The following is a 12,328-nucleotide window of genomic DNA, read 5'->3' as shown; positions in this document are numbered from 1 at the left end:
TGACAAAATTCTTATTTTTGGGTGAACTGTCCCTTTAAAAATGGGATTAATTTTATACCTTTTCCAGGTCTAGAAATAACACTTTTAAAACAAAGCTTTCTCATATAACTAGGTGTTCCAAGATTGTGAGAATCCTGGTTCTTAAAATAAAACTCTTGTTGAGAGGGTTAATTAAAATGAATATCTTGATTTTTAGATGTTTTCATTAATTTAATTCTAATGTTGTCTTATTTTAAATCATTTTCAGTCATCTTGAGGCCCCTTCGGAGGTCTGATCTCAAACTAGAGATAGAAATTGTAAATAATTTAATTCTGGTTCAGTAATTGCTCCGACTGGTTCAGTGTTAATGATTCACTAACAAGAATCTGCTCATATGATTCACTCTTTTAGGAATCAAGCTTTTAACAGTCTAAGAGCTGTTAATATCATGATAATTAAAAAAAAAAAAACTTTAAGAATTAGTTCTTAGTTTCCAGCCATCTTTAATGCACCTCTTTAATGAATCAACTAAATAAGAGAGCTGCTAAGTTTTTGTCTCTGTGTGTCCTTCAGGGCAGAGAACTACTGGTGGAGAGGTCAGAACAAGCGTACCCTAAAGGTTGGTCAGTTTCCCAGGAACACAGTCACGTCAGTGGCAGGTCTTTCTGCCCATGACATAAGCCGTCCACTGAAGAACAGCTTCATTCACACGGGCCATGGAGACACTAATCCTCACCGCTGCTGGGGCTTTCCTGACAGGATCGACGAGTGAGTCTCCTTAACATAATCTGACATGTACATTCTGTAATTTCTTTTTTTTTGCATTCTCTGAAATAATAATTTGGTGATTCTCCAGTGTTTGCTCGATTGCTAGTGGGAATTTTTAAGGAGTAGAGTGGCTCTATTCTGAGGAAATAATACTTGTTTGTAGTGAGCACTAGCCTGCAAAGTGTAAATGTGTAGACTAGAGGGCCTGCAGCAGCAGTTCTATAATGTCCTCACTGAGTGAGATGAGACCTTGAAGGTCAACACACTGGATGTACAGATGCTTCTGTCATGGAAAATAAGTAAAATGCCACATTCACTAACCTGGATCCATGGCCCAAGTCTTTGCACATGAGGATAGTAATAAGCACTTTGTTTCATCAGCACAAGGTGGCAGTAGAACACAGTACACGCTGTCTCTACCATAAACTTGGCTGCATTAACTGATATCACAGCTGTTAATACCTCCATAAAACATCCAGTGAAATATAAGGGCTGCTGTTAAAATCTGAATTGTCTTTTTACTTCTTTGGTTATACAGTGTCATTAAATCTTTTTTGGCAGAGTTCCAGAGCCTGTTTTTCTTGTAAGCTTAGGCCTAAGAAATTGTCTCCTATATACACTGATGGGCTGCTAAATGCTTCTCTCATTCTGTTACTTTTGCAGTCTTTATCTTGGGAATCCCATGGATCCTCCAGATGTGCTGGGGCTGGACCTGAATTCTGCCAGACCAACTCAGCTCCCTGGACGCGCTAAGAGTGAGCAAATCCCTTTCAATTAGTAAAGTTCAAACATTAATAAACAGGCTTCCTACGGTCATAGAAAAACTAGAAATGTCAAGGCATTTTAAAATAGTGTTGTATCGATGATAAGTGTTTCTTCTCCCTCAAATTTGTAAATGCCGCTATGAGTTAAAACCTAGAACAAAAATGGTTAATAGACATTGTGACCAATGAGGATGCAGTTTACAAGAGTCTAACCAAAAAGATTAAGAGATTAAACATTTTAATGTTTTTGTGCCCGTTTAGAACGAAGCAAGTAAACTACTGAACTAAGAGTGCTCTGAATGGTTTAATGACAAATCATTTTGGAACTTAAATCAACTGAATCATTTAAATGCTTATCTAGAAATCATAAATGGCTGGAAAGTAATTTGTTAGTCAAAAAGTGTGGAAACCATGTGAACCAAAATCCCACTTAACCCACTTAACTATTGAAAAAAAAAAAAAAAAACTTTTCAAATTAAAAACAAAAATATTTTATATATATACTACTTCTTTTTTTTTAAATGCAGGTCATCATGCTTTGTGCTTCTTTCTTCTCTCTCTGTTATGTACTTATTGTTCTTATGTTATTTTTTTTCCCTTTTCCTACCTGCTTTTATGCATATGCTATCCTTAACTTGCTCGCTTGCTCTGCAGAGGAGCCTCCCCCTCGGCCCCCTCAACCATCTTTGCTGGTTAAGAGTAAGTGTGGACCCTCAGTTCAGTTTAAGCACTGCTCATGCCCCCTCTGTTCACTCCTAGCACCCCTCCTCAAAGGTACAGCACACCTGTATTGTAAGCATTTGTGTTTGCTCTTTCATTCCCTCTGTTTCGCTCTAGTTTTTTAGTTCTGTTTGTCATGTGTTTGCTGTGGTCTGTCATTTGTTATGATGTTTGGTAACCCATTATAATATCTATTTTTCACCAGAATGATGCTGGTTACAGAGCTAGTGCACAAGAATTGATCTGCAAAGTTGAAATGTTGAAAGTTGAAAGAGTTGATAGTTGAATGATGACATAACTTATGTTGCTGCATGATGTACTCTGTCCGAAAGCAAACATAGTGGCCTATAATAACGTACAAATAGTACCATATAAATGTATTTACTGTACATATTTTCCTCATGTTGCAAAGCTCTTGCATTAATCTTTATTAGTAGAGACAGAGAATTGCGTGTTACATTTTCATTTTACTATGAATGTGGGTGGCTCAATAAAACATTTATCTGTACTTTTTAACTTTACACTCTCTTAAAAATAAAGGTACTTTAATAGGTTGTTCACAGAGATGCCATAGAAGAACCACTTTTGGTTCCACAAAGAACCTTTTAAAGAACAGTCTCTTACCTTTTTATAATCTGAAGAACCTTCTTTCACCACAAAGAACCTTCTTTCACCACAAAGAACCTTCTTTCACCACAAAGAACCTTTTGTGAAACAGTTTCTTCAGAGGTTAAAGGTTCTTTATGGAACCATTTAAACAAAAAATGGCTCTTCTATGGCACTGTGAAGCACCTTTATTTTTAAGAGTGTAGGATTAGTTAATATTGTTTTTTCATTTACCATGTTTTCCTTTTTTATTTTATTTATTTATTTTTCACAGAAAATTTGGATTGAGATCAAACAATAATTTGTAGATACAGGTCTACAAAACCTTAGAGAGTTCTGTCTGTTAGCATTCCCATTCAAGTCAGTTGCTTACCTGTGACATTGAGACCATGTTAACCTGCATAACCTAGACCTTTGGTGGAATCGCTTAGTACTGGCTCCCACCCAAGTATCGGTGAAGACACCGTATGAGACATGTTAGTGTTTGTTAGTTTCTCTGGAGGAATGTGAGACGCACTGTACCTTTATGACTGTTGTAATATGTGCTCAGTATTTATATTTTAACCCTGAAAAATATTTCTTCTGTTTGACAGTTCTTGTCATTAAATTACATTTCAAGCTCAACAGACATTTCAACATTTGTTCATGTGTGTTTTTATGATGTGACTAGAACCCTCCTACGATGCTGTTGCTGAGGACGAGGACCAAACTTCATCAGGCCTTCGGCGGCTCTCTTTGAAGAAGAAGGGCCTTAAACTCAAACCAGCTGCCTGGGTCTGTGCTACTAAATTAGGTGATCGTTCCACATACAGTGTGCGGACTCCAGGGGGCAGCACTCCCACAGAAGTCTCTCTCATAGACTTTGGAGAAGAGTTTTCATCACCCACACCTTCACCCTCTCCTGTGGTGGAGCTTCAGATCCCAACCTTGGCTAAACTGGCACTTGAAGCAGAGAACATTTTAGACAGAACTCCTCCTCAGAGCCCCTCACGCTCTCTACCCCGCCCCCTTCACCCTACCCCAGTGGTGGACTGGGATGCCCGACCCCTCCCTCCACCCCCAGCCTATGATGATGTAGCACAAGATGAGGATGACTTTGAAGTGAGCTCCATCAACAGTGCAGAACAAGGAGCTGATGAACCATGCTCTCCACGCATGTCCTGCACTCCTACTGGAGAGTGTAAACCTCATGTAGAAGACAATTTATTTTTGCCCTGCAGGCAGAGCAATGCCAGCACCTTCTCTCAGTCTGCTGAGATCTTCCAAGAGCTGCAGCAGGAGTGTATGAGGCACCTCAATGTACCTGTGAGCTCTACCAGCCCTGGTCTGGAGCCACACCGCCAGATAGTCCTAACTTTTTCTGAAGACAAACCCCAGATACCACCACGTATCCCCATACCACCCCGCCCAGTTAAACGTGCTGGTGGCGATTATGCTCGCTGGTCTGGTGAGCTGTCTCCGATCTCTGGAAATGAGGATGATAAGGAGCGGCCACCCCAGATTCCCCCACGAGATCCCCTCTCTCAGCCAGGCTCTCGCACACCAAGTCCACATGTGGGCTCCCCTCAGACTCGCAGCAGCCTCTGCTCCGCTTCCTCCGTCTATGGCCCATCCTACCTCTCCACCTCACCTGCTAAACTAATGCCAACCACTCAGAGCTTCGCCTCCGATCCCAAATATGCTGCTCCCAAGGTCATCCAAGCACAGGGCAAAGATAAGGAGCCAGCCAAAGGGCCCTGCATTCTGCCTATTGTACGTGATGGCAAGAAGGTCAGCAATACGCACTACTACCTCCTGCCTGAGAGGCCTACATATCTGGACCGCTACGATAAGTTCTTCAAAGAGGCAGAGAGTGGTGAGGAAAAGAAGCAGGTAAACACAGCCACTGTAAAGCCCATGGTTCATCAACAAGGGGAGCTCAAGTCCAATTTCTCCTCCAACAACAACAGCAGTTTGATGAGCTCTGGATTTAGAGGGGGACTGAAGAACTCTCTCAGCCTGTGCCGAGTAAGCTCTGATGGCTCATTTAACAGGGCTGACAGCACCAGCAACCATGACAGAGTCAAACTGGTGAGAGATTTAAACATGTATATGAAACAGATCCATGCTAGTACTGGTTGTTTTCTTGAAACTTGTTTATGCATCCAATATAAGCTGTCATGTTCTTTTTATGGCAGAATTATTCATGAGTGGCTTGGACTAGCTGTGTGTGTGTCTTAACTTGGTCTTTGACCAGAGTAATTATTTTGTTTACAATGTGTTTACAATAACAGTGCAATATAGCCTGCCTTGTTGGCAAAGGCTATTTACACTAACTCCGCCCACCATTGTCTGATTGAGACAAAATAACAACAGGAACCAGTTCGACCACTGCTAGAGTGGAAAGTAAAAACTGTGTTTTTTTTGTTTTGTTTTTTGATGCGACTGAATCAAGTTCATGAGATCTGCATACATCCACAAATGCTTATAGCATATAGCCTATTATTTTTTCAGGAAGCTACACTCTTAAAAATTAAGGTGCTTTAAAAGGTTCTTTACAGCAATGCCACAGAGCCATTTTTGGTTCCACAAAGAACCATTCAGTCAAAGGTTTTTTAAAGAACCATCTTTTTTCTTACCTTTTTTAAATCTGAAGAACCTTCTTTTGCCACAAAGATCCTTTTGTGAAACAGAAAGGTTCTTCAGATAATAAAGGTTCTTTATGAAACCATCTAGACAAAAAAGGTTCTTCTACGGCATTGTGAGGCACCTTTATTTTTAAGAGTGTATGCATTGTTTTGCATCATTAGCTTAGCCATGCATGCTAATGTCACACTTTTTTTTTCTGGTCAGTTATCTAGTTGAGTCTCCTGTGCAAGGGAGTTGCAGTTTGCTTTAATGGTGTTTCACATCAGTCACTGACACTTAATGGCCTTAGTGCCAGTATAGGCTGTAGTACAGAAATGCAGGTCAGAAGGGTTTAAAAAGGAGCTGACTTTTAAACAATTATATTATGTAGAATTAAGCTCACTTTAGCACCAAAACATCTCATTTACAGATTGTCAATGGGTTTATAGTTATTGGATTTGCCCTGTTTAGGTGCAGGAGGCTGTCCATGGTGTAACAATTGAAGAATGTCAGACGGCTTTACAGAACCACAGCTGGAATGTACAGAAGGCTGTACACTACTTGAAGGTAACAGTCATCACAGCTGTTATGATTCATTGCTTGGTTAGTGGTAATCTAATTGTAATTAAATATATAAGTAACCAGACACAAAAAATACACTGGAAATCTCCTTCATCCTCTGTCTTTGGCACATTTCTTATATGAAGACTGGAAGTATATCCACAATACTCATGTAGGGGCCTAATGAGTTACATTACTTTTATCCATTTTCCCTTCTTCTGCTGCCCAGGTGGAGCAGCTTTTCTGTTTGGGCCTGAAGACAAGGGTGGAGTGTCATAAGATTCTAGAGATGTGTGACTGGAATCTGGAGCTAGCCAGCACTCAAATGTTAGACTCCTATGGCTCAGTGAAGCTAAGGTAGGATGGTCTTTGGCTACATTCACACTGCAGACTTCTGAAATTCTGAAAACATGCAGGCACTAAAACACTGTTTAGGTTCTTTTAAGCTGTGAATCATAAAACTGAAGAGATTTTTACAATTTACAATTTACAATTTTTTGCTTTTTTATTTATTTATTTTTATTATTTTTTTTTTGATTGCACTTTTCTCCCTACTCAAGCTTTTTCTTTGTTCTCTGTTCTCAGTTCTCAATTCTTCGCTTGTGATTCCAAATAATCCAGCTCTAGTTTCATGCAGAACAGGATGAGTTTAACGTCTCCATTGGTCCTCTACTGCTATAGATTGGTATTAGGGCTATGCGATTTGGACATACATACATACATAAAGAAAAAAATAAAGTTTTTTGGATTAATATTTCAATTCACTATTTTAAGACAACATTTCCTTATATAGTTTGCTTTTATAAATGCATTTGAGTTTAAGAATTAGAACTGAAAATATTTCAAAAGGAAAACAATTAGAACAGAACAGATAAAACAATGCAAATATGAGTAAACATCAAACAAAAACAACCCAGGCCCAAAAACTAGAACAGTGACTGGAAAGTTTCTGTACTTCTGTACTCTTCTGTGTTGTAAGGCCAGTCTTTTGTGTTCCTGCACTCTTTTAATGAATTAAAATTTTTACATTTTACATTTGAACAAAGCCAGCCAATTCACAATGAAATAACACGTCCAAACTTAACATACATACAACAACTTTAATGCATCCAATGTGTAAACAATATGATTTAAGCACCTAATTCAGCAGAAAAATGAGTAAAACCAGGATATTTTAAACACTAGTGCCCAATGACCTTACCTGCTTCTCACAAAGATCGGCAGCTGCCTGGAGTGTTTTTGCGTAATATTTGCATAAAGTCGAGCATCTTTGACCATTTGGCTACTCTCACCACTTTCTCTACTTACTGGCACCAGTATTAGTGGAAAACAGCATTACATAATGAGCTGATTCAGTATCTATTGTTGAATTATTAGAATAATTAGAACCATTTATTAGCAGATTAAAGGGTTAGTTTGCCCAAAAATGAAAATTTTGTCATTTAATTACTCACCCTCATGCTGTTCCAAACCCATGAGACCTTCGTTCATCCTTGGAGGACAAATTAAGATATTTTTGATGAAATCGGAGAGCTTTCTGACCATCCATAGACAGCAAGGGTACTACCACATTCAAGGTCCAGAAAGGTCATAAGGATATTAGTAAAATAGTCCATGTGACATCAGTGGTTCAGTCGTAATTTTATGAAGCTACAAGAATACTTTTTGTGCGCAAAGAAAACTAAAATAACTTTCATTCAACAATTATTCTCCTCTGCGTCAGCCTAGTGCCATGTTGCAGAGTATCACAATGCATAGGTGACAAAGACAAATGATATTTGAGCTTGTCATTTGCCATTTGAGGCTCTTCAGCTTCACAAATACCAATTATACAAATTAGAAAATGTGAAAGTTTTAAATCAAATGAAGCTACAGTATGTAGACAAATTCACATCATAGGAAGCCAGAGTCACCTAATACTGATGTCACTCCCCACACTGATTTATTGAGTGGGAAGAGCCGTCAATCTATAAACAGGGGACCAAAAAACATGCTAAACCCACCCTACTCTCCATGAAACTCAGAGTACAACATTTGTAATCACAAGCAAAAAAACAGGTTACTATAGAAAATGTTGTTTTGCTAACAATTCTATTAATTTTGCTTTTATTTAGTTCATTTTTTGTAATTTCTTCATGTGTCTTCAGTTTTATGATTTGCATATATCTTTAATTCTATAAGCTCAATACATTTATCAAATTGAATCATGTTCCCGCCAGAGCAGAATTGTGACGGATGGTAATCTAAAGTGATGTATGTCGTATGAATGACTGTTCAGATTGAGGTTGCATGGCATCAGTCATCAGACCTGTATTGGGCTTAGGAAAACATATGGAAATGGCCCAAGTCTGAGTTGAAAAATATAGAAAAAAAAATTGGATGGAGCACTATTGCCTCCTTTTTCCATTGTTGTTCTGTGCTGCCCCTTACTGGTAATTTAACCTCTCTAAATTTGTTTGATTATATTTTTGTGCAGTATTCCTTACAAATTCCCGATCTGTAGAATGAGCCTATGTTCTTAGCACCCAACTCTTCTGTTTCCAAAATGGATTTGTAATAGACTGATTCTATTTTCTAGCTGAGCCAGGCCTACTTTATTTATTTCACCTTATTTCATTCATCAGGCAGTTTATGTTTTCCAACTTCATCATGCTGCTTTAAAAATGTAATTGAATTAATGTGCCATTAGTTTGAATGTATCTAACATGAATGTAATCTAACTAAGGTGAAATCAACCCCTTGAACCAGTATATCAGAGGAAATGAGTCTGTGGGAAGTTTTCCTGAACCTCAGTTGTTGCAACCAAACATAGTTGTTGCCCTATGTGTGACCATGCACACAGAGATGTTACATTAAAGGGGTCATCGGATGCAAAGTTCACTTTTACATATTGTTTGAACATAAATGTGTGTTGGCAGTGTGTGTACACATCTACCCTATAATGACAAATCCACCCTTTTTCAAACCAAGCCATTCTCAGCTTCTTGTTTGTGTGACGTCACACTGACAGAGGCCTCTCCCACAATAGTTTGGTTGACATTTGCGTCTTACCTTAGACCTTCCCTGAATGAGCTGTAACAGTCCGCTCGCTACTGTTTAGATGCCAGAGCAGGGACATAGACAAAAATGGCTCCTAAGCGATTGAGGTGTTCTGTTGTTGGTTTGTTTGTGAAGGGAATCCACCTCCCGATCTACTGTACATATATCTGTCTATCAGATATCTGTCAATATCAACAAAATGTTGTGCTTTTGTAAAATAAAGAAAACAAACATGCACTTTCTGCCATCTCTTGAGAAGGAACACTTCACAAAAATGATCCAAAACTCGGCGAATATTTGCCTCAGACACGATAAATGTATCTATACAATGCTTTAAATTACTACTTTAAAATGAAATAATTCATGTAATAAAATCATGTTACATTGCGTAAAGTTAATGTGAAAATTCCACTACTCCGCCCCGCCCCATGTTTAACATGAAAAACAGCAATAGAAACGTAGGCTTCGGTTAACTGGCTGATTTATGAGAAAAATAAAACAATGTTGGCAAAGTTATAGGCTTGTTGACTTTTCTGAGGTAGGCTAGATGTTATGTTATGTATTTCGACTTCACAAAAGTCTTATTATGTTTTATTGACTTTTTTTTAACTGATTGATCAATTTCATAAGATTGTTTTTATTAAATGTTATGTAACATACATTCAACTATTTTTATGTTTATTTCGTGCTGCAAATATTAAAGAGGAAAAGATCATTGATTCACATGCTGCTTGATCTGAGACAAATATAGTTATCGTACTGCAACTTAAAGAGCATAAAAACATCTTTATTGTTTGTATTTTACCATAAAATTTACAGAATTTATAGGCTGAGACTTGCGTGCCAAAAATAATGAATGGACTTGAAAATGTTAAATATTATTTCCAAGCATATATACCGTAAATAAAACAGCTTTTGAATACTTACATAGCGTTGTGTACTTAAGAAAATCGTGCTAGTTAGCACATTTAGCGGCTAAATGCGGCTAAAGTAAACAGAGCATGGCTTGTCACTCTACAGAAGAGAGGGTCAGGGTGAGCAGAGCTCATTTGCACTTAAAGGAACATGTAACAGGATGGGCTAATTTCTGCAGAGCTGATTTTGACATGTTAAAAAGGGTGTTTTTTACACTACTATTGAGAAATTTTAACCAATGTATGTTATAGACTTCATTAAGACCCTAAAGAATCATATCAACTTGTGGAAAGTGGGCATCTGATGACCCCTTTAACTGTAAATTAATTTTAGTCAGTAACCTTAAACATTATGCCTACGGGATATGCTCATCTTAGTTTTAATCTATTTTAGTTCCTGTGCTCAGTTGATCTGTTGTAGTAAACAGCGGGCTGAGTCTACAAAAAAAAATTGTGTGTGTTATTCCAAAGTCAGCACATTTTGTTTTATGGCTGGCTGTGTGTGTGTGTGTGTGTGTGTGTGTGTGAATGAATATATATATATATATATATATATATATATATATATATATATATATATATATATATATATATATATATATTTATTTATTTATATATATATATATATATATATATATATATATATATATATATATATATATATATCATAAAATCAAACACACACACACACGTGTGTATCTACTGCATTTTAAGATGCTTTCCTGGCATTTTTGTGTAGCTTTTAATTATAATTTGAATTTTTCAATTTCCATTTTTGCAGACGATGATGCATTGGAAAAGCCCCATGCCCTAAAAGAATGTTGAGAGCACCGGGGGGACTCTGAGGGCCAACCAGGACTCTATCCTAGCACATCTTACCTCCAGATCTGATTTGTACTTTTATGTGTGTGTGTGTGTTTGTGTATGTGTGAGAGAGTGCATACATGAGGCAGTGACTGTGCTCCTCCTGAAATCTTTCTTTAGGGTGCAATACAGAGTTCACAGGTCAAAATATAAAGAACCTGGTTTTTATTTTCCAGTTGATAGCAACAGATGGAAAACAAGGTGCTGCTTGTCATTTTTCATTGTAATTTTATAAACAAGAGGTGAATAAACAGGCTTATGAAAGCCTCTAAGTATGTATATATTTTCAGATGTTTTGGTTCTACATATGCATCTGATTTGAGTTGGTCTTTATCAGATATTTGTCAGTTTTACATTTGCCTTTTTAATTTAATCTGTGGGTCACCTGTAACAGTAAGAATTCTTGAATCCTGACCTTGTTCAAATGTTGTATATATGTTGAATCTATGTATATGTTAAAAACCTTCATGTTGAACTATCATCATTTGTCACCCATGTTGACATATACTTAAGACCCTCTCTCTGCCTTGTTTGGTATTATTATTTTTGTACTTTGCTCATGAATCACTATGAATCACTCCTTTTAAGCCAACTGACTTTGCTGGTGTCATCAGTAAAGTCACAAAACTGTTTTCGTGTAGATTTGCACAATGCTGCTTCCAATCTGAAAGTAAAGACAAAACCTTGAAAAGGCATCAGAAAGACCTCCAAAGCACAAATAATTGGACGACTGACTGTTTTTCACAAAGCTTACAATATGTGTTTTCTGGAATTGCACCAGTCTCAAATAATAGCTTCTATAAAGTTGTACGGTGATGTGGCATTGTTGGCATTTTTTTTAACCTGTCTGTCTATATGACCAGTGAATAACACAATTCTGTCTAATTTATGCAAATGAACCCACAGTGATGTTAAAAGTAAGACGCCTTTTTTTTTTTTTCTTCCTGTACAACTGAATAGGAGTGTAACAGTGGTGTGTGTTGACTGTTAGCACCCTTGCTTTGTGAATGCTCAGTGTTGTATGTGTGGGTATCACATAGATGCTGCTTCTGTGTTCATGATGGAATGCTGTCCACCATCCTCTCCTGCATCCTAGCAATCTGAGAATGGGACTTACAGTATTTGTTACAATGGCAAACACCATCCTACAATGCTAACCATCTGAAGATTCAGTCCAGAGTGGAAGCTAGTCCTAGTCTTACCTTTATGCTGTTGTAGTTAAACTGAAAAGTAACAACTGAAGTGAGTTGCCCAGTAACGATGTGTTCCTGTTCATTTTTTTACCCTGTCTAGTCTGTCTATGTGCTCAAATGGTTTGCTCGGAATAGCTTTACAAATTAGAACATTGGTATCCTAAATGTGTAAGAAGTATAATGATGCACAGTTTATAGTATATAATATAAATATATAAATGTATTTTTTATTAAAATTCTTATTTTTTATCTTTTTCTATGGAAGTGTCTTAATATTTTCTTTCTTCCTCTTAAGCACAGAGTTTCTCAAGA

At 37.4% G+C, this 12,328-nt stretch overlaps 1 protein-coding gene across 4 annotated transcripts in view; it reads left to right on the top strand.

Annotated features, from left to right (window-relative positions):
- tnk2b (tyrosine kinase, non-receptor, 2b) overlaps window positions 1-11,763 on the top strand; it is an 84,440-nt gene extending 72,677 nt beyond the window's left edge. For 3 of the 4 annotated variants that reach the window (XM_051125139.1, XM_051125121.1, XM_051125113.1), the window contains 7 exons: window positions 554-748; window positions 1,412-1,503; window positions 2,167-2,211; window positions 3,509-4,908; window positions 5,917-6,012; window positions 6,236-6,363; window positions 10,741-11,763. In XM_051125139.1, coding sequence (XP_050981096.1) covers window positions 554-748; window positions 1,412-1,503; window positions 2,167-2,211; window positions 3,509-4,908; window positions 5,917-6,012; window positions 6,236-6,363; window positions 10,741-10,747 — 1,963 coding nt within the window. In that variant the 3' untranslated portion in view covers window positions 10,748-11,763. The remainder of the gene's footprint in view (window positions 1-553; window positions 749-1,411; window positions 1,504-2,166; window positions 2,212-3,508; window positions 4,909-5,916; window positions 6,013-6,235; window positions 6,364-10,740) is intronic. The other variant, XM_051125131.1, reaches the window with a different exon arrangement.
- Window positions 11,764-12,328: the final 565 nt, after the last annotated feature.

The sequence above is a fragment of the Labeo rohita genome, chromosome 2, assembly GCF_022985175.1.
Source record: "Labeo rohita strain BAU-BD-2019 chromosome 2, IGBB_LRoh.1.0, whole genome shotgun sequence".
Taxonomy (NCBI): Eukaryota; Metazoa; Chordata; class Actinopteri; order Cypriniformes; family Cyprinidae; genus Labeo; species Labeo rohita.
This window is presented reverse-complemented; position numbering and strand designations above follow the sequence as displayed.